Genomic DNA, 21,275 nt, shown 5'->3' with positions numbered 1-21,275 from the left:
CATAGGTCCAGGTGTGACAGACATGACTTCATCCCTTTGCTGGATCCTGATTGGACACAAGTTCCCGCTATTTGTGAAACGCGACACGCAAGGCTTTCACGTGTGAATGACATTTCGAAGCGCAACAACAAGTTCAAGTCATACAACAAGTCAGCCACCAGCTTTAATTCAACTCCTGTGGTATTAAAAATGGAAGAAATTGCCAAAATGTTTGGCGGAGACATTATGACTATAACTAATCCAATGTATCCTCTCAAGTTTGAGCGTTTTGGTCAAGCTGACATCGCAAAAGACCCGGAGTTTCAGGCGCACATTGAAACTTTAAAAACCATCGGCAGCCCAGTGCCGTGCGAAATGCCTGCCATGGCCAACGCTTATGGAAGCAAGAGAATATATAAAGCCGAAGGAAAAGCGAGAAAGTGTTATATGGCCGAAAACCCCGTACAAGGAGCCAAGGAAGCTTTGGCTATTTCACCGTATTGTCCTGAAGCATATAATGTTATGGCAATGTTTGGTGCTGACAGTTATTCAGAGGCGCTTGGTAAGAATTACTGTGTTTGTTAATATAATATACTCGTATTTTAGTATTAAATAAACTTTTGTTTTCTTGAATTTATTTAAATTTAAATTACACGAATTCTTATAAGGAAGGTGATGTGTGTGATGTATTTTAGATTAATTCATACTATTTTTATGGTGCATTTAATATGATAATTTGCAAGTGGTGGACTGGCAACTTTTGTCTAACCCACTTATAATTAAAATTTGAAATGGTGACAATCTGTTAACAGAGTTTACCCTTCAGGTACGATTTGTTTGGTCATATCATTATTTCAAATATTGTTTTACAAAGCAGCTTTAGCAATACCTGGTCCTCAATCTGTGATTATATATTTATATTTCTGGAAAAGTCACCATGGACAAGCCCTATAAAAATGTAGTTTTAAAACTTTTGACCAAAGAGTTAATTTGAAGTTCATGACTTGTATCTAGTCCAGGTATTTTCATGGAATTCTGTTTGATAAATTAATGCCTTCAATGGCCCATTCAAGAATAATTGTATTTAATGATATCCTCATCTTTGCAATGGCTATTTTCTTTTCAAACAATTTTGAAGACTGGATGGATGTGATGTAACTGCACGCAAACACAAGATATAATAGCCAGACGTTCACCATCAAAAGACTTGTAGCAAAACAATCACCTTAATATAGGTAGCTATACTGTAGGTATCATGAAGGATTTGATTGATTCATTTGAATAACTTCCCTAAAAAATTGAACCTTGTGGATTAGTAAAGTTTTCCAACTCTTGCACCATGTTTGCTTCAAGCTGACACAACCTGACATGGTCCCCGATTATCTAAAAAGGTCTGGGAATTTTGGGCAAATGAAATGGTCTGTAATAAATATTTTTTTGTATTGTCAATCCAAATCCTCTATTTTACTTTAAGAAATTTTGCAAGACTGTTATGAGTTATAATCTTTCCTTGACTACTGTATATTTTCTGAGTGTTTGAACCAATTTTTTTCTACTTTTTGTATACAAGTGTTTGAAAGTAAGGTAGATAAAGTTATTGCAAATTAACATTGTAATATAATGAATGTTTATGAGTAGAATGGTAAGAATTTTTCATGAGGTTAAAGATCGAATGTTCCACTGTCATACATGTAAAGAACAATGATTTATAAGTTAATAAAAAGTTATATCTCTAACCACTAAATCAGTGATGAAACTTAACAATTAAATGGATTTGGATAAATTTGCATAGTTTCGTCCTTTCTATCGAAGGATGGGTTGATGTTGCCATGTATGATGTAAATTAAGTACAAACACTGCATAGACTATGTCTACATGCACACACCCCTGATGCTTTAGATTGAGGCAGAAACTCCATGTTTCATTGTTTGTAGGGATCCTTTATTACCACTCAGGAAACAGACGCGGAACGTTTACATTATTATAAATGTTTCCCTATCTGTTAGTATAGAAATAATTAAAATTGACATTCACAATGTATGTAATATGTACATGTTGACCTACAGTTTAAACACTTATTTATTTCGACCAATAGAAAGTAGAAACATATCTTTTGAGTTTTGTTGGCAACACCGATATAAAAATTGATCCATTAAGACCGACGAAACATGAAATTTAACTCTGGGACCGATGTATTTTGAATATACTACAATTATATATACAGTAAATTACGCTTATCATTTATTTGCACAATCTACCATGTAAAATCTGCTTGAAATACAATATTTCAAAAAATCCGCATATTAGATCCGACGACGCCCACACCTCTTGTCTACAATTTTTGCCGACAAACAGATTTCTGTAATTAGGAACTGTCGAAGTAAAACGATTTTAAAATAAGTGTAAACATCTTAATTTGAAAGGTTAAGTGCTGCAGGTTTCCCCTGTTTTTAAAATAGTTCCGCAGCCTTTGTAGTGACGAGTGAACCCAGAAACCTCAGATTTATCAACCGAATCCAACCCTATGCATCTACATCTGTGTATTCAAATGTTGATTTAATAAGTATCATTTCAATGATTTTAAAATTTACGTGCGTGTTCGTACGTACAAAAAACGTGACAGTGGAAAGCAGTCAGGTCCTATCTTATTTATCGTTTAATTCTAACTCGAATTACTGATTTTATTATTTTTATACGTAGAGTTTTACAACAAGGCCGTTGAAATTGCACCGATGATCAGCCCAGATTTCGCCACAGATGTTGCAGAAGGGAGATGTTGGAGTAAAAATCATCTGCGAAGTTACTTCAGAGCCGTGCATGGTCAAGCCAATACTTTACGTAAAATGAGACGCTACAAAGAAGCTTTAGAGAAGTATTTACTTCTCGAGAAACTTGATCCAAACTTTCACAGGTATATAATTTACATGGACTGTATACCTGTTGCATTGATCTTATACATATTGTTAAGTGAGTTGTGGTTTTTGAAGAAATACCACGCTGCATTTTTAGATTTTGCACTGAATATTTCGCGACTAAACTTTTCCATTTTTTGTGTCGAATGCTACGGCTAATATTACGGCTTAACATTGCATAACAGATTTTGGCAAAATAAGTATTCGTTCTTATCCATTATTTCTAAAATGTCTAAAAAATTTTTTCATAGCTGGTCGTCGTATGCCAACTGGCGTTTTCATGTTCTGGAAGTGTACATGAAGCTTGGTGACGACAGAGGTGCTCTTGCCTTTGCCTCCAAGAAATCAAATCAGCAAGCATTTGGCCTTGCATCGTCTGCAAGTGCGTGGTTTTGGAGCGTTGCGTTGCTTGATTTCAGATACAAGCGTACAAGAGGCTTTGCAAAGGAGTTTTACGAAAACAATCATAAACTTGGTTCAGTTTTCCCTCCTCCAGGTGCAATAATGTGTGCATCTCAAGCTTCCTATTATGTTCTTGCCTTTCTCACTGGTGAACGAAAGTTACCAAATTGCAGGATCCCATTCGTTATGAGATCTGAGAGCTCGTTAAGCAACGCAGCTGTGTATTGCACATCCAACATTGAGTTGTGGAATGAAACGCCAGGAGCTATTGAGTGGGCAGCTAAGAACTGTCATACGCATTACTGCATTCTGTTATTGAAAAAAGAGAAAGAGATCCTGGATTTCCTCAAGATCAAGCAAACCCTGTCAACTTTTATGTCGTTCGTGAAGAAGGGGATCTTTCTTGACAGCTCATTGCCAGGATTCGAAGGTGGTCTGGTCACTGAAGCTGTGAAAGCCAATATGGTTGATCATCTTGAAGTTTTACTGAAAGCTGGAGCTAAAGCTGTTGTTCGCCATGGAAGATGTGTTCCTCAAGCACTACATATGGCTTGCTATTATGATCATGATCCCAAAATTATCAGGCTCTTATGCAACTATGGTAAAACTGTTACATCTGTAGATACTTTATAAATTATCTGTGCAAACCTAAATAAAAAAATTTTCTTAAAAAAGGATATCATAGAAAATTCAATTCTAATATGGATGTTCATGAAATTATCACAATTATAAATCTTTGATTATTTTATTCAGGTGCTGATCCGTCTGCTAAATATGGCCTGCATTACTGTGCTATTGAAATGGCTGCTGAACAAGGAGCATTTCGTGCACTCCGGGCTGCCATCAGCTGTTTACCAGACGAGCCCGCTAGAAAGAAGAAAGATCTGATGAACGATGTCCTTTTCGTTTTGTTCAATACTTCATGCTATGAATGTATTATGGGTACTGGTCCCAAATGTCAACGTTGCGTGCATGACTCCACTAGTCACTCCAAAGATGCTTCGTTCACTGCTTGTGTTGACGTTGTCCTGGAAGCGGGTTATGTTCCATCAAGGAAGTATCTAATCCGGTTACACCATTGTGATAACTTCAAGCAAGAGCTATTTGACCATATTCTCAAGAAGGCTGTCAAGGTTTCACCGTCCCTCAAAGAACTGGCTGACATAACTTCAGAAGAGTCTTGGCAAAACATGTGCAGTGTTTGTGGTGAGGAAGATGTCAAGACAAAGAGATGTTCTGCATGTAAAAACATTCGCTATTGTTCGCAGAAATGTCAAAGAGCCGACTGGAAGAGCCACAAAAAAGTTTGTTATTGAGTGGATGGGATTTTGTTGAAGAAAAACGCAGTCAGAAACTAAAAAGTGACAAAAGTTTGCTGTTAAACACAAGATAATGTTGTTGTTCAATTGTTGAGATTCCCACAGTGTTGGCACTATAGCAGTTATATGGACATTGATAAACTATTGATGAAACGTTTGTTATTTACCTTGTGCACAGTTGCTAAATTGCTAAAGCGAAGTAAAATGCCTTTGGGCTGTCGAGAATGTTCGATGTGGCATCTAATTATACCCCGGCGTTGGGAGTATATGTACACTATGCAGTAAGATTTGTTTACTTTTTGTTGAGTTAGCCTTTTTGAAAAAGTTATATACACGAGTGTATTGTATGTTAAAAACGAAATAAAGTTCATTGGCACATTCAATACACACTGCATTGATAAACGTGAACTTTCTTCTGCAGCCTGGTTAAATTCAAAAATGCTCTTCAAACACAAAGTGGACTCGTGTGCTGGCTTATCCGTATATTTTAAACGATGTCTAATAATAAAATTTAACAATAATATAATGTTTTGTGAACAAATCGCATTACCGAATGTGCTGGTGAGGCGTGGGCGAAGCGTATACGCTTAATTCTACAAAAAAGCCGTTTTAAATGTGTTATAGAATAAATATGCATGTTCTTAAAGCAAAATATATTATTGGTTTAGTCTTTAGAATTTGCAATGATATCATGCCTCAGAAGGACCGTTATAATGATTAGTCAATGTCCCCTTTCTCATGATGTCTGTCACATCCGCGTCATGTAGTGTGTCCCCTAGTGTCACATCTCCGTAATGTCACTAATGGTTTTTTGATGTGCCGGTGTATTGACTCACGCAAGGCTTACCTTGGCACCCTTTTTGACAATACGTCAATATATAGCCAAGCGTAGCTATAGCCTATGGCTATGTGCTACATTTTTAGCAGTCGGATGAATCTAAGACTAAAAGGACTGCTGAGTGCTGAGTTTTACTATTTATACTTACAAAAATCACTTTTCTGGTAACTATGATATACGATATTCATGAAACTATACTGTTGTTTAATTATGCAATAATATGTTGCTGCATGACTAATTTTTTTGTGACATACCTGGTTAGTGCATATAGTTTTAGTGCAAATTTATGGAAAATAAGTTTAAACATTTGCCATACATTTCATCCAAGACAAAAATAACTTGTTTTCTCTAGTCTAGTATAACGATGGATTTTTTCACTTCTGCATTCTGTGATGGGGCTTTGGTTAACGATTAGTTAATTTATCGATTTTTCACTCAGGGTTTAGTTTTAAACTGATATCTAAGTTCTAGATCTCTACTAAATAATGCTGTTACCAATTTCAAGTAAATCTAGGCTTTCATCTATAACTATATAGTCACTTGACATTGTGAATATTGCAAGAATTTAGCCACCTGTCATGCTAATTTATATGAAACATGCAGGTGATAGGTAAAGTAATGGGAAAGTAGATGCGGGTGACTCTGATATGGGACAACAATATCATAAGTCATAGTTACTTCTAATAACTGAATATAGAACTTATATTGATTTGTGTTTTCAAAGATTTTAAACATGGTTATAACTACAAGCTAGGTAGCTACGACCCCAATTTCTGTAACATTAAACCCCAAAACGACGAAAGCCATTTTCGCTTTATGTCCTCTAGTTCTATTATTCTATTATAGGTACGACGTTTGACCCGAGGCTATAGTTCTCTATACTTCAAGGTTTGCCTCGCGTTAGCTGTTTTTGTATGATATAATATACGAATATTTAGAGTTTACCCTGGCCTGTTGTTTTTATTCCAGAAACAATTTATTTTTTTGATTGAGTTACATGTGAATTAATTTTGCGTTAACCAGACAAGGCAAATAGTTAAAGCCACAAGATGTTGTATAGGTAATCAAAATTATACCGGACAACGGGTACTTGAAAAAACCGTATCCGGTGGCGGTGGCGGTGTATAGCGCTATCCAGCTTTCGAACAACTGCCCTCTGTATACTCGTGTGTCAATTATCCTTTATAGAGTGTGTAGAGTCTAAGAACTGAGGCCATGCAGTCAAGGATAGTGACCGGTGAAGCTGTATTTTTATTATTCATGCCACATACAAGTGTTGAATAGTTTCTCCTTTGACGGCTTTGCCATTCCCAATACCTTCGGTAAAACTCGTTCCTAGCTTTAATTAATTCTATTTGCATGAAATGTAGATTTTTATCAATTAAATTGCTTCGATTTACGACAATTCACATGCACAATTAGAATTCTGGTTTAAGACGTGTTGATAATAAATGTCGATTCGATCGTATTTTCTACCTTTGCAGATATAGCTACAGCTACATATTTATTTTACCTGTAATTAGTATAAATATAACTAGTTTAATTTTCTAATGATTTATCATTGATCGATCCGCGCATATAAAATGTTGCAATTTCGTATAGTTCAGTGGAAATTGAATTCGCGTTAGGCGCTGCAGAGGATGCCGAAATGTTTAAGATTTTAATTTAGTTCAATTGTTTTTTTCGAAAAATTTCCTTGATATTCCTAAATTATTATTTCGTAAATTTCCGTGTGCGATTTTCTTCTTTTGATAGATACGAACGAGTGAATTAGTTACGGATGCTTAAATAGGAGCTCGTACACTTCAAAGCATTCGTAACTTATTACTCGTTTACATCTATCAAAAGAAGAAAATCGCAAGTGTAAACGGCCAACGAGCACTTTTCTTTTAATTACGCGATACATGGCGAAAGTCCTGTTTGATATTAAATGCTGTTGCCAAGGATGTAATAATTTGCTATTCAGTCTTTCCACCAATGATTGAAGACGCATTTTCACATTAAACATTAATGTTGAAAAGCGCAGTTTGAACCGAGAAAAACCAGTTGCGAATTGAGCGTTCGCAATATCTGAGGGAGTTTTATCTCAAGTACATGGAAACAAAATATCTTATCTAATGCTATTTCTCAAATATTTTGGTTAGATTGTAATCTTGATGTGAAGTCCTGTGTCTCTCCGAAAGGTGATAACAGACGTGTTTAAGGTACTGTGTGTAAAATACACAGAGGCGATGAAGTGGCCAACACTCCTTCAAGTTATTTCGATATTTCAACTCGTGCTTCCCGAGAGTTTGGGAACAGGATTTATTTTCAATGCAACGGCCGGTAAGTTTTAAGTTTATTGTAATATAGCTGCGAAAACGATGATGAAATAAAATTTTAGTCCTGTTTTCGTCCATGCACGAACCACCTGCCTACATAGCAACAAGGGCAGAAAGTCAACACAAAAGAAAATATTGAATGCATACGATTTTTCATTTGCAATTTTAAAGAAAATTTTTCTTAAGAGAGTTATCCGTTAGAAATAGAAACATAAGTGTTGCATGGAGAATAATATTGTGAAAGAGCTTCGTTATTGCATCATATTCTGCGCGTGATATCAAAGATTATCGCGCGATGCCCAACATAATCTCCAACTTTGTGATGCCTGATGAAGACGCATATAATTGCTTTAAAACTTGCAATTTCGTTTAATAAAATGAAATAAATTGAGATGATTATCTTGCATAAAATTTCAACCGTTGCCGTTTTAAAACTTTGAAGTTGAATGAGTTTAAGAATTTTTCGTGATTCAAACAGCTGTAGCGTTTTGACACTTTTATCCATGTATGTGCCATTTTATATTAGGTTTTATCCTGAAGACGAAACCTTTTTAGTAGGAAATTATTTTGAGCGAAGTTCAGTTTCAATCCTTTCATTATAGGTTTCAAACTTTTAATACATCTTAGCTTAAAACATATATACATACGATAAGCCGGAAATTTAAAAAAATTTTTTCTTGATGCATCTAGAAGCGAATGAAAGTGATATATAAGCATGACAGCTAGCTTTATACCCATATATTATTTGCAAATAAAACCTATACATGTATGGGCACAATGTTTGCACTAGATATTTGTCATAATTCTTAAAATCATCTGTCATATATTTCTATATTGCGTATTTTAATTACATTGGCAGGCTTTTAATTTAACAATAAATACTTTGATGGGTAGTATAGATCTTGGCAAAGTTGAGTAGCTATTGTATCTTCATATACATATACTCTTTTCCAGGTGCCGGTTTCCGTCATTTTTGAGTTTGCATGTATATATTTCGAAAATCTATTCGCTTTGATTTTTCAATATGGTTTAATATAAATCTGCATTTTGCCTCATTCTCAGTCATAGATACGACATTTATAGCATTCATTTAGCATCTATCTGTCCCTTGTGGTAACCATGCCATGCACTAACATCTAAACTAGATTTTAAAACCACGCCGGTATTTCAGCGCGGATGAAAGTTTAATGGCACGAAGGTCGAAGGGTCTGCTTTCCGTACCGTGCTAAATGGTATATAAGTTTGATGAAATATGACTATTTTTTGAATGATTTGTATAACATTCGGCTATATATTCAGTATTATTTTCTTTTGATGAAGTATGACTATTTTTTAAATGATTTGTATAACATTCTATATATTTATTCCATTTGAAATTTTTCCTGTTGTGACGATTTAAATGAACTGGCAATTGTCCAGGTTTAGCATATGAAAATGCACATGCAAACGTTTGAATGATAACCGCAATGGGGCGTATCATCCAAAGCCAAAGGGTAGAAAAGGGGCCTGAGAAATAAACAGACAATATTGAGGCTTCAATGATTAACAAAAAAGTCCAGCCGGTATTGAGGCCTCAAATTGAGGCATGCTGAACAGGTTCAAAATGTCGTTCCAGGATTTTTTTCCTCCCCCGCCTTTCCCGCCTCTGTATAACTGCATGTTTCAGGTAATTTATTATTGTTAACTTTCTTGAGAACGCTTGCATGTATATGTAGTTTGGGAACTGTTGTCCAACATGATTTTTCTTTGAAATGACTTCAGTCGTGGAGGGAGTGGGCGGTGTTTACTGCTATTGCCAACGTGTGTCGTCGTACATATGTTAAATGCAGCTGCATGTCGTTTTAAATGCATGGGACGAAAAAATTCCCATTTCCGTATGGGTTGTTTGTCTCAAAAATTATATGTAAAAAATTGTTTTGCATGTCGAACATGCATGCTTTTGTATTTTGTATTACTACCAGTTATTCATGACTGCGCTGTCGTATAATGATATATACAGACATCGCTTTCATATAGAAACTAGAGCCTGAAAAGCTGAGTTATTTAATTCTTTGGACAGATATCAAAGTGTCCACAGCTGTAGAAAACGATTACATTTCAATATACGTAAAGTGATTAAACGCCTTTGTAAAAATTGTTAAACCTATACAACATACAACTTTGTCTTACTCTTGGCAATAAACTGTTGTTTGGGCTGGCCATGCATGCGCTACCTGTGGCTTGTGCTACTAGGGTTTTGTCCATCTGGATTTGTGTAAACTAAACGTGATGTTTACATGCATGCAAAGCAATGTGTCAATATTTTAAAATGGTTAGCTATAGGAATAAAACCGCATTATATAGTTATACTGTCACTAACTGTAGTAGAGCCAGGTGTTAAGAGGTTATGCAGATTATTACCAACAGTCGGCATTAACCGCATCAATTTAGTTCATTTATAGGCCCGTTTCAGACGTTGAACTCTTTATGCATGTGCCGACCTAATGTTAATGAGCTTAGGTCTTTGCCTAAGTTAGGGTTAACCTCTCTATATAATTTTGATAACTTATTCCTGCATGTTAGCATGTGCAGGTTGCAGATAGTCGCCCAAAAAGTATATGTTTTGTAGAAGTTTTATTTTTTTGTGATCCAATCCATTGCCGGAAAACGGAAAGTCTTTAGTTACTGCATGATTAGTTTTGAATATTTGAATTTTTCAAGAATCAAACGTATCACTAAATTCTGGTTTCCATTAATTTTCAACTGTCGTATAGTAATTGAAAACAACATGCATTGCCATAGCAAAAACTCACGACCCAACTCCAGGGGTTTTTCATCGCTGTGACTTAAAGCGCTATCTTAATTGAAAATTTTGCGTTTTGACTTTGGAAACTGCATGGGCTTCAAGGTAATATGGTTGGATGATTTGTATAGTAGGTACTGTGTGGCCAAATTTAAGAAATATTTCAACATATTACTCTATTCTTGAACATGCTGTCAAATGTTTTTCCGCGTGCACAGCTGCAGGTGACTCAAAAATAATTTGGACGCTATAGGACGTATGTCATCCCGAAATCGTATTTAAATGACTTAATACAAAAATTTGTTTCAAATTAAGACTGCCTGTCGCAGGTTCGATTTTTTATAGATGGAAAATATATATTTCCTGTGTGCATGGCATTACTGATAATTTACTGATGATAATATAATATATATTAATAGTTATCTTAAACTACAGTAGCTACTTGGAAAAAACCCCGAAAACATGATAACGAGGCAGATAATGTATAGCTACATAGTTTATTGCACTATGTAATTCTCGTAATATCTTCCTCAGTTTTTGACTGATTTATGTTCGTTTCGTTTCGGTTTAAAAATATATTATACTGTATATAATATTGCATCAAATATGGTATAACAACTGCTTAAAATAGACGAAACACTTCTCGACGTTTCGACCTGAGGGCCTTCGTCAGGAGAGTTAGTATGAAAATAAATAGGGAGAATACATGTTTTGTATGGGAGCGAAAAACGTGATAAATATGGGCCAATATATAATACCTAAAAATTATAAATATATGTATCCAAAAACATGCATGTGGTGACGTCTGCACGTACGCAAGATGTGTGCGAGTATGGCACGACTCTCAATAGACCTTTCTTATAATGACGTCAAACGCGGAAAGTCCGATGTTACACGAAATTTGATTGGCTCCACAAAACTGTCGAGCCAATCAAACTTCGTGTAACATCATACTTTCCTCGTTTGACATCATTATGAAAAAGGTCCATTGCTTTCTATTGCGTGTTTCTTTGAATGCTTTTATTTAATCCATTTACGTCACACTCGATCAACAATTCACATAAGCATGTGTGTCACACACGGCAATTTTCGTCATTTTTCAGCAACCTTCCTGGTGCAATACAATTCAAATGCAAATTAGACATCAACACAGCTTGCATCTGTGTACGGTGTGTTATATATATCTTTTAATTTACTGTTGAAATTTTCATGTCCTAATAATCACGTCCTAAAAATTTTCAGCATTGAAAAAGCGTTTATGACGTATTGCCTCATTTCTGAATGGCAGTGAGTGAGTTATATACAATTTATGCGATTGATCAGTGACAATATTAAGGCCCCGTCCACACGTATCCGGATATTTTTAAAAACGGAGGTTTTTTTATCCGTTTTGGCCTTGCGTCCACACGTAACCGGCGTTTTCGGTAACCGAAAACGGAGGTTTTTAAAAACGCTCTCCAGAGTGGAGTTTTTCGAAAACGCCGTTTTCATGTTTACGTGTGGACGGGCGAAAACGGAGGTTTTCGAATACGATGACGTTGTTACGATACGAAAACTCAGTTTATCACATTAGCATTTCTGGTGATCAAAAACTGATACTACGATTCCACTCAGATGATACATACGGAGTGACAGACATATGTACGCGCTGCGTTCCCATTTTTTTCCATTGTAGTGGTTCTGCTGCATTAAAAATTCACAACCTCAGCATGCTGGTCAAAAATAAACCTAAATTTCAGTTTGCAGCTTTGTAGATTTCTGAATAAATTGGCTTTTTCCGTAACTTACCGCCTCCGAGCAAGTCGCAAAGCATGCATGCTTGAATGAAAGAATATCTTTCACAATTCCAATACACGAGATGACCAGTTCTCACTATGTCTCTTCTTTGCAGGAAACATCTATGAAGGATGTTTTCAGTTGGGTACACCATCAGACCTACAGCCTCCGTCTAGTAACTATGAACTGTCTAAAATGACGCCTTACAAGTGTGTCATCCTGTGTTCTGTTACTAAGCGAAAACTGGCAGGCTTAACCAGCGGTGCACTGTGCGTATGCTCAGATACTGTGGCAGGACCATCCTTGGCCTGTAATCAGGCATGCGCAGCGGACTCGTCCCTCAATTGTGGTGGTCCAGGTGCACTAGGAATTTTCAACCTCAGCATGCTGCTCAGAAATAAACCGCAACTTCAGTTTAGCAGCAATCCAACGTTCTTGCAAGAGGGGCAATACCAAGCGATGACAGTCAACGAGACGACCAGTTATCGGTATCAACTTGCGTACAAAGCCACTGGATTCCTCAATGCAACAAACACTGATCTCATATTCGGAAATTCCTATTCCTACCGACCCACTGCTTGGGGAAGTGACGTACAATTAACGGTCGTTGTCCTTGGTAAGATTCGTCAGGAATTCCAAGAAACCGTTAAAGTGAGTTCACCGTTGAATGATTCATCAATTAATTGCCCACAGTTTGTTACTGCTGGCCATCCCTTTACATGTACTGGACGGTTGAATCTTGGCAAAGAGGTCAATATGACATGGGATTTAGGTGGATTGTCTGGCTCAATGAATTTTGCAGGTTAGTTTAGCCACAATACAATAATTAAATGTGATGTTATTAAGTAAAACTGTTCCTACTTACAAAGAGTGGGCACAGAAGTGTTCGTTTCTAATTGTTTACCCCATCTCTTTCCCAGCTGCGGAAATAAATATATATTTTTTCACAAATTTTGTAAGAACGACAAGGGGCATTGTCACGCACTTTTTGGATTGTAAAGAGGCCGTGTAATAGTTCAGCAATCAAATGTCCGCTGCTAGTCTCTTGCGCACATTAATCTACATAAAAACATAGAGACAAATTTTTATCGAAAGATTTCAGTGGGTTGTCGGCAGGTTTTCTCAGGTTCTCTGATAATTCAGATGCACAGTAGTACCCTTGTGATTCGCCTTGAATTTGGTGCCATCAATTGAATGCTATTTACCCCCAATTCATCATTTTCATTTGATATTTTCCTAGATCCTTTGAGTTGGTATATTGGTGAACCAGTTCCACGATGGACTATCCCTGATCCTAGTGTTCATTCTTTGGATGGGTTCGTCATATTGACCGCGGGAGTTAGCCACCCTGTGGTTGTCTACGCGTGGGAAATGAATGTTCAGAAGCAAGGATCGCTTGATTTTGTGGTAAAGTTTTAATGGCTGAAGCCATTTTGCTATTTTACTATTTGGAGTGTAGATTGTTTACTTACTATTCGAGCATTTTTTGCGTAACCGTTTAATTTTGTTTTACAGAAAAATTAAAGCTAATTGAGCCTATAATGAGATTGGGAGTGTAATGAAATAATTCGGTGGAGTGTTGTACCCGAGTAGTTGACAACAATGATTACATTATCTTTTGTAGATTTTAAGACCAACATGCAGGGCAGGCACGACTTACTGTCCGGTATCATCATCTTGCTGCGAAATCAGTGGTCAATTTTCAGCTGAACAATGCAATGAAGAAACCTCTTTTTGTGGAACAAGCACTATCGGCGTTAATTCAGGAAACTGCTCTTCCGGTGATGTAAATACTCCGGTATCCTTGTTCAAAAATTACACGGTATATCATAAATTCAATTTTTCCGTGGACGTTGGTCACAACATAGAGATTTTGGAGCCAAGTAAAAGGTTTGAATATCTTCCTGGAGACATCATTGGTTGGATGAAGACATCATCAAGCGCAACACTCGCTGTGGACACGAGTCATGGTGAATATATTGTCGTTGAAAGCATTACATCCCTGCCACAGCCTACTTCACATGTTTACCTCTCGCAACAATTGAATAAGACGCACGGAACTGTTCTTTTTGCTGGTATTGCATCCAAACCCACAGAGTTTGTTGTGAACATAACTGCACCAAGTACACATGGAGAAAGAAATATATCGTTTGCTCACAAAACGAGGGAGGAAACCCTCACGGTAACACGGCCAGTTTCTGTTCTTTACCCCGTGGGTAATGTTTCTTTCACCGGAGCTACTAACTCGTGTTCAATATATGGACCCTTAGATGAACCGTTCAACATCTCTATCACTTTTCATTTTGGAACCAAGGCTCGTGTGGCATGGAAAGTAAACAACTTTTCTGTGGCTTCATCACCATACGAAACGCTTGGTATCCTGGACAAAACTACCTGGCAACAGAATTTCACATTCCCCAGTATCGATGAATACCCATTGATTGTGTTAGTCACAAATGGGGTTAGCGGTAAGTTGCTCACCGCCACTATTTTCATCCAGGAAAAAATATCTGGGCTTAAGGCTTTTAAGTGGAACAGTACAAAAACGTCCTACCAAGGATTCGAGACAAAATTCAATGTCTCCATCTCGACCGGAACGAACGTTACTTACAAGTGGTATTTTGGTGATGGTAGCGATGTCGTGGTGACGACAGAAAGCACCGTGAACCACATATACCACAAGTTCGGGACAATTAATACGACAGTTGAGGCAACAAACATGGTATCGTCAGTAAACTTCTCCTTTCTTGTAAATGTTTCCAATCCTGTAGAAATCACAGTTCCTCCGTTTGCCGTTTTTAATATATCAACCAATATTACGTGTAAACTTGCTGAACGTGGACCGGAAATGTACACCGTTGTATTACAGGTTGATAACGATTCATTGGTTTCATCAAACTGTAATACTATCCAGTATGTTTTCACACCAGGTCTTCATGATATCCATTGCTATATCCATAAAACAGTCGTTTTGCATTCCGAAATCTCCCTCTTCGCGGTCGAACCGATTACAGGATTATCAATTTTGGACATACCTCCTCTAGCCATTAATACATCATATGACGTTGAAGCCAACATAACTAGCGGAAATAATGTGTCTTATGAATGGAAAATCGGATCAGATGCGTATGATGCCTTTATTAACAGTTCATATTCAATTCCGTTTAAGACTCTCGGTGATGCTGGTCGCGTAAATCTGACAGTCACGGCAATAAACGCTGTGTCTAAGAAGTCTGCATATCGAATTGTTACGGTTCAAGAACCAATCGGAAAAGTGAAAGTAATTTCTTCCAGCAACCCAGCGAAAACTAACTCGACTGTATATTTTCGCGTCAACCTAACACAGGGCACCGAAGTCAATTACACTGTCAATATAAACACCACAGATTATAAAGATCTACAATCTACTCCCAAATTCACTCATGTGTTCTCCCAAGAAGGTTCATATATTATATTCGTTTCTTCAACGAATCTTATAAGTTCATCCAACACCACTTACCCGATTATTATACAAGATCCCGTCATCCCTCCCCTAGAAATTACTTGTCCGTCAATTTCACGAGAAGATGGGACGTGTATCGTATTAACAAAAAAGCAACTCCAGTTCGTGGCAAAGATACCGTATGCAACCAGTCCAACGTTCGAATGGCAATGGGGAGACGATGTAACCAACACTGACCGTCGTCCCAATATATCTGTATCAATCACTTCAAGTCAAAATAAAAATTTTTCCGATTTTAAGACGTACACGATCGTCGTTGTTGCAAAAAACAACGTTAGCAACGTTACAAAAGAGTTGAACGTCGCAACGCTTCACGAAGTTACTGGTTTTACTTTTGAAACTCCTGAGGCAGTTGCTGTGAACACAAACTTCGTTGTTGATGCAAATATTTTACAGGGTTCCAACGTCTCGTATTCTTATGATGCTGGTGATAATAGGGAAGAGAAAATTAATGTTACCAATCAAACTACAAGCTGGAACTATACGAATGTCGGCGTTTACCAAATTAAAGGCATAGCGAGCAATCTATTGAGTTTAAAACGTTTTCGGCGTGTGATAGTCGTACAACGAAAGATAACTGGTGTCAATATAGAGGTGATCAAGTCATTACAAACAAACAATGTGACCAATATTAAATGGAATGTCACTGGCGGTACGAATGTTACCAGTATCGTGCGTTTTGGTGATAATACCAGTACAACCATCAGTTACTCACAATGTCAGTTTGATGACTTAACCTCGACGTACAGTTGCAACGTGAAAAAATCATGGTCCAAAGCTGACATTTACGAAGTGAATATTGAAGCAAGAAACCTTTTGAGTGTCAAGGGGTTTGGCAGTACAAAAGTTACAGTCCAGGATCCTGTGCGTAATTTTGAAGTGGAGATCGATAAGTCATTCAAAAGTAAAGCAGGTGAGGGCAAGTTCTATGTGAATGAAGAAATTCCTCTTGTTTTTCATGCTCTCGGAACTAGCGTAAAATTCATAATTTATCGAAACGATGGAACCAATGACACAGAGTCTCCATTGACACCAAATTCTACCGACATCAAATACTACACTGCGGGCGAAACCTTTAAACCATCATTTAAAGCTTATAACGACATAAGTGAACGCCGCCTGAGAGAACACCTTACTATTTCCATTATCCGACGTCCAGAACCTGTAGAGATAAAAGACCTGAAAATTTCTGCGAAACCTGTAAAGTTCCATGAAACAACAAAGTTTGAGATCGACTACGGAGATGGAGCTGTATTTAAATGTTCTATTTACTTTGGCGATGGGAACGATGAAGACATATTAGAAAAAGACTTAAAACAAGGTACGTCTTATAAGTACAAAGAAGCCAAAAACTTCAAGGCCACATTGACTTGCTGGAATACCGAAGGCAGTCGAAACAAAAAAACAGAATCTACCGACGTTTTCGTTCATGTACCGATCGATGGCTTTAAACTGTTAAAATCTTCCATCGACGCGATTTATCAGGAGAAAATTGATATCGCAGTTTCGTGGCAGAAAGGATCACACGTGAATGTGTTTGCCGTTGCCGGACAAAATAGGCACATAAATGCGGAAATAATTCATTACTCCAAGAAATATACAAATGGTTCCGGCAAAGTCACCTTACCCGGAAACTATTTTTCGGCACCTGGTCACTATGTCGTGCGCGTTAACGCATCCAATGCCGTATCACGTGATTATAAAGAGTTGACTGTACATATTTATGAAAAGATTGATGGAACTCAAGTTATTTTCAATCCATATGTTTCTGTTCGTTATGGTTTAAAAGCGTACGTTACAGTCGATTATGGAAGTGAAATGCAAGTGACTTGGAATTTTGGAGATGGCACTTCTAGCAACTTTTCTAATTGCACTTGGAAACAAACCTGTTCTTTCGATCATACCTATTATAGGGAAGGTAAATTTGTAATTAAAGTCAAAGTTAAGAATGATGTGAGCGAAGGTGAGAACAATGGAACTATAGAGATTCAGCATCCTATCGTTCGGTTACAAATTATCACTTGAAGGTAAAAGTGTGGAGAAAAAAATTACGAAAATAAAATTAGAAAACGGCAAGGAAAATCCATCGCCAACCGATGCTAGTATAAATTCTTTTTATCTTGTCAAAGTTGGAAAGAAGATTACAAACGGTTAGACGAAGATAACACAATTGAACACACGTATGATAAATCCGGATGTTATTATGTTAGAGTTAGAATGAAGAACGAAGTCAGCGGTCTTCTTCTAGAACGTCAGGTGAAAGTTCAAGGTGATTACGAAAAGGCGGTGATAACCGCTGTAAGCTTGAGCGGACATAAAAATTTAACGATTTTACCTTTGGAATATCCTGTGAATATTTCGTCAAATGTCAATAACGATTGCCTGAAATATAACTGGACATTAAAAAAGAACTCCAAAACATTGAAAGAATATCATTCGAAATCTTTTTTATACACTTTCAAAGATCCTGGAAGCTATCAAATCGATCTCATCGTGTTTGACAGCGATAAAAGCAACGCTGCCATTAACGCTACAACGACAATAGAAATGGATAAATCAGTGACTGGGTTATTTCTATCTAGCAACGGAGTTGGGCAGGTGAACAAAAATGTCGAATTCATTCTACTCTGGGCAACTTTAGGAACTAAGACCGGTTTTACAGTTAACTACGCAGACGGCAGTGAGGTAGAGGTACTTGATCTTAAAAATAAAACAAAAACGTTCGGTAAGGATAGAATCCGGCTGCCTTTTGATCCAAAGGGACTTGAAGGCATATATTTCTCCCATAACTTTACGAATAGCAAAACGTATGAAATCGAAGTGCATGTTTTAAACTCGTCCGGCCCAACCAATGAGTTGACGCACCACGTGGATATCGAGAAAAAACCATGTTTTTTACCAAAGATTACAATCGTGGGTGTAAGCAAAGACGCAAAACGTCCAACCAGCATGCCATATGGGACTCAATACACACTTTTTGGTACATATAAAGCAGATTGCGCAGACTCTATTGTAACTGAATGGAGGATTTTTAAAGCCGATGAATATCTTCTTAAGACAACAAATTCATCTGTAATCCCACCAGATAAACACAGAGAAGTGGAGTAAGTATCAGGGATTGTTTTTACGATTTTAAGTTTAAGAAGACTTATTCGTCCTCCCTTCTGTGGAGCAGAGGAATGCCTATCGTGCATGACTGTATTTAGCAATAGGGTGGCATGTTCTCCGGAGGATTCTTTAATCAGTCATTTCCTCTATTCAGAGCCTTTTTCAATGTGCTTGTATTTTATCTAAAAATAAGAAAAAGGAACGAAGCTCATTTACCAAAGGTAGTATAAAAACATCATAAATTCAAAATGTGCTAGGCTTTCATCGTGTGCCAAAAACGGATTGAGTGGGGGAAGGAACATGGGGCTGAAGAGAGGGAGGGAGTTGTGCCCCCAATCTAAATATGAAAGACACTAGGGTAGGTGGGGTAGTATATTTGTCGATTATCTTATTCAATGCTATATATACTGACTATCGAAACCTTTTTTTAGCTATGCCAAATTTCCCTCAAGAAACAAATCTTCACTGCTCATTGCTAGAAAGGCCCTAGACCCGGGACTGTACCAATTTCAATTAGAGGCGAAGTTTAAAGATGAGAAGAAGAAAGCGAGTTCGCAGGAGATTGTTTACGTTAAATTCAAACGACCACCGTTAGTTGTCATAATCGAAGGTGGCAGCGCCCGGTCTATAGTCTGGAATAAGGCCTTCTACCTGAATGCTGAAGATTCAATGGATCCATTCAAAAGACATAATAAAGATCTAGATTTCAATTGGGAATGTAAAATCAAAGGAGATAATGAGCAAGGCGGTTGTTTTGGTGGTGGTAAAAATCTTAGCTTTAGAAAAGGTGAACGCAACACTACTTTTCGTGAAAGAATTCTTTTAGAAGGAAAAACATACCAGTTCACAGTGCTCGTTTCTGACAAGAACGATAAGAGCCACAAAGGAAGTTATACACAGGAAATAAATGCAATACCAGGAAAGCCACCAGAACTAAAACTCAGGTAATTTACCATTATGTCGATTTGTATAGTTTGTATAGTATGTGTAGTAGTATAGTATTTGTATAGTATGAGTGATGGCAGGTATATGAGTGCAATTGTTGTTTGAAATATTAAAGCCACCAGGCCGAGTCTAATTTGACAAGATTTTTAAACAAACCGAGTACTATTAATTTCAAATTACACAAAGGTGAGATTTGGGCCATTTGGCGGTAGCTATAGAAAATAACATATTACGACCACTGACCTATGCTACAGATCAAGTATATGAACATTTTCTAGTATATAGGTCACTGGTATAGGTCAGTGTAAGACTGATCACCAGGCTTCACCAGTGGACTTCACTCGAACAATTTTGTCGCTTCACAAAAGCTTTACAAAATACAAAACCATCCAACGTCCATGACATAAAATTTGGACGACGTTTGATTCCGCTATATGTAATTTCCCCGGGTGTAATTTCCTAACTTCCGAGCGGAATTAGTGCCCTAGTACGACGCTTAACAGATTCTATCATTTTATAATAGAAATACATTTTTGGAGTGTCGACTTTTGTCCATTAATATATTGCAGGTGTGTGTCAAATTGCGCTGCCAAGGTCAACCCAGAAGCTCGTCTATCAATAACAAGTGACTGTCTCGAAAACTGCGAAGGACTGAAATATAACTGGACGTTAGCTAGTGCTACCTCGAATCAAACATCACAAGATATATGGCCGAACAGAACTTTGACATCTAATAATTCCGCCAGTTTAGTGGTAAAGGCTGGGACCTTCCAACTTAAGAAAGAGTATATCTTCAAACTTTTTGTTACAAACGACGCCGGTAGGTGATCAAACCTATTTGCATATAGAAAAAACGTTGAAAATCAATGCAATGTTTTTAAGTCAATGCGGCAAAATCATTATGCCTAAAAATTCCGACATTTGCTAAAAAGCTATGCATGCAGTGCGTGTGCTTGATGGCTCGGCTGCCATAACTCGATCCAGTCACACTCTTCCTCTGGCTCAATATTCACGATTTTGATTACCACATTACAACAAAATTTCTGATTACATTTCAGAGAAAGGTGGCTTTGTGTCCTATAAAGTGGTAACAAATTCTCCACCCGTTGGTGGCAGCTGTACATTAACACCAAGAATTGGAATTGCAAGGAAAACCAACTTTTCGTTCAATTGTAGTAACTGGGTCGACGATGAACCTGATACAGTTTTATCCTATAAAGCATTCTATTCCTTTGGTGTTGATGAAGAAAAACAGAGTTTTTTGTGGTATCACGGCCCAAAAAGCACTGTAGTGGACTTGGAACTTCCTGCCGCGCCAGATAAATACGAAAACAATTTCACCGTGTCAATAAATGTTGAAGATCCGTTCAAAGCCTATGGTTCTATTTCTT

General features: G+C 37.3%; 2 protein-coding genes across 2 annotated transcripts; both read left to right on the top strand.

Moving 5' to 3' along the window:
* The first annotated feature begins 128 nt into the window (after nt 1-128).
* Nucleotides 129-5,080, top strand: LOC114516803. The gene is made up of 4 exons (XM_028536388.1): nt 129-541; nt 2,680-2,890; nt 3,143-3,894; nt 4,047-5,080. The coding sequence occupies exons 1-4, from the start codon at nt 190-192 to the stop codon at nt 4,607-4,609; spliced, it is 1,878 nt and encodes a 625-aa protein (XP_028392189.1). The 5' UTR covers nt 129-189; the 3' UTR covers nt 4,610-5,080.
* A 2,397-nt stretch (nt 5,081-7,477) lies between these two features.
* LOC114519678 (polycystin-1-like) lies at nt 7,478-17,977 on the top strand. The gene is made up of 4 exons (XM_028539852.1): nt 7,478-7,775; nt 12,445-13,131; nt 13,570-13,736; nt 13,954-17,977. The coding sequence occupies exons 1-4, from the start codon at nt 7,682-7,684 to the stop codon at nt 17,854-17,856; spliced, it is 4,851 nt and encodes a 1,616-aa protein (XP_028395653.1). The 5' UTR covers nt 7,478-7,681; the 3' UTR covers nt 17,857-17,977.
* The last annotated feature ends 3,298 nt before the right edge of the window (nt 17,978-21,275 follow it).

The sequence above is a fragment of the Dendronephthya gigantea genome, unplaced genomic scaffold (assembly GCF_004324835.1).
Source record: "Dendronephthya gigantea isolate DGI-Jeju-01 unplaced genomic scaffold, DenGig_1.0 000000F, whole genome shotgun sequence".
Taxonomy (NCBI): Eukaryota; Metazoa; Cnidaria; class Anthozoa; order Malacalcyonacea; family Nephtheidae; genus Dendronephthya; species Dendronephthya gigantea.
This window is presented reverse-complemented; position numbering and strand designations above follow the sequence as displayed.

What these genes read in the sequence shown, in the direction of transcription:
- LOC114516803 (XM_028536388.1), top strand. Translation starts at nt 190, where the DNA reads ATGGAAGAAATTGCCAAAATGTTTGGCGGAGACATTATGACTATAACT. An exon ending in CTTGATCCAAACTTTCACAG is followed by an intron (nt 2,891 to 3,142) that starts GTATATAATTTA and finishes ATTTTTTCATAG; the next exon opens with CTGGTCGTCGTATGCCAACT. An exon ending in CAGGCTCTTATGCAACTATG is followed by an intron (nt 3,895 to 4,046) that starts GTAAAACTGTTA and finishes TATTTTATTCAG; the next exon opens with GTGCTGATCCGTCTGCTAAA.
- LOC114519678 (XM_028539852.1), top strand. Translation starts at nt 7,682, where the DNA reads ATGAAGTGGCCAACACTCCTTCAAGTTATTTCGATATTTCAACTCGTG. An exon ending in TGGCTCAATGAATTTTGCAG is followed by an intron (nt 13,132 to 13,569) that starts GTTAGTTTAGCC and finishes ATATTTTCCTAG; the next exon opens with ATCCTTTGAGTTGGTATATT. An exon ending in AAGGATCGCTTGATTTTGTG is followed by an intron (nt 13,737 to 13,953) that starts GTAAAGTTTTAA and finishes TATCTTTTGTAG; the next exon opens with ATTTTAAGACCAACATGCAG.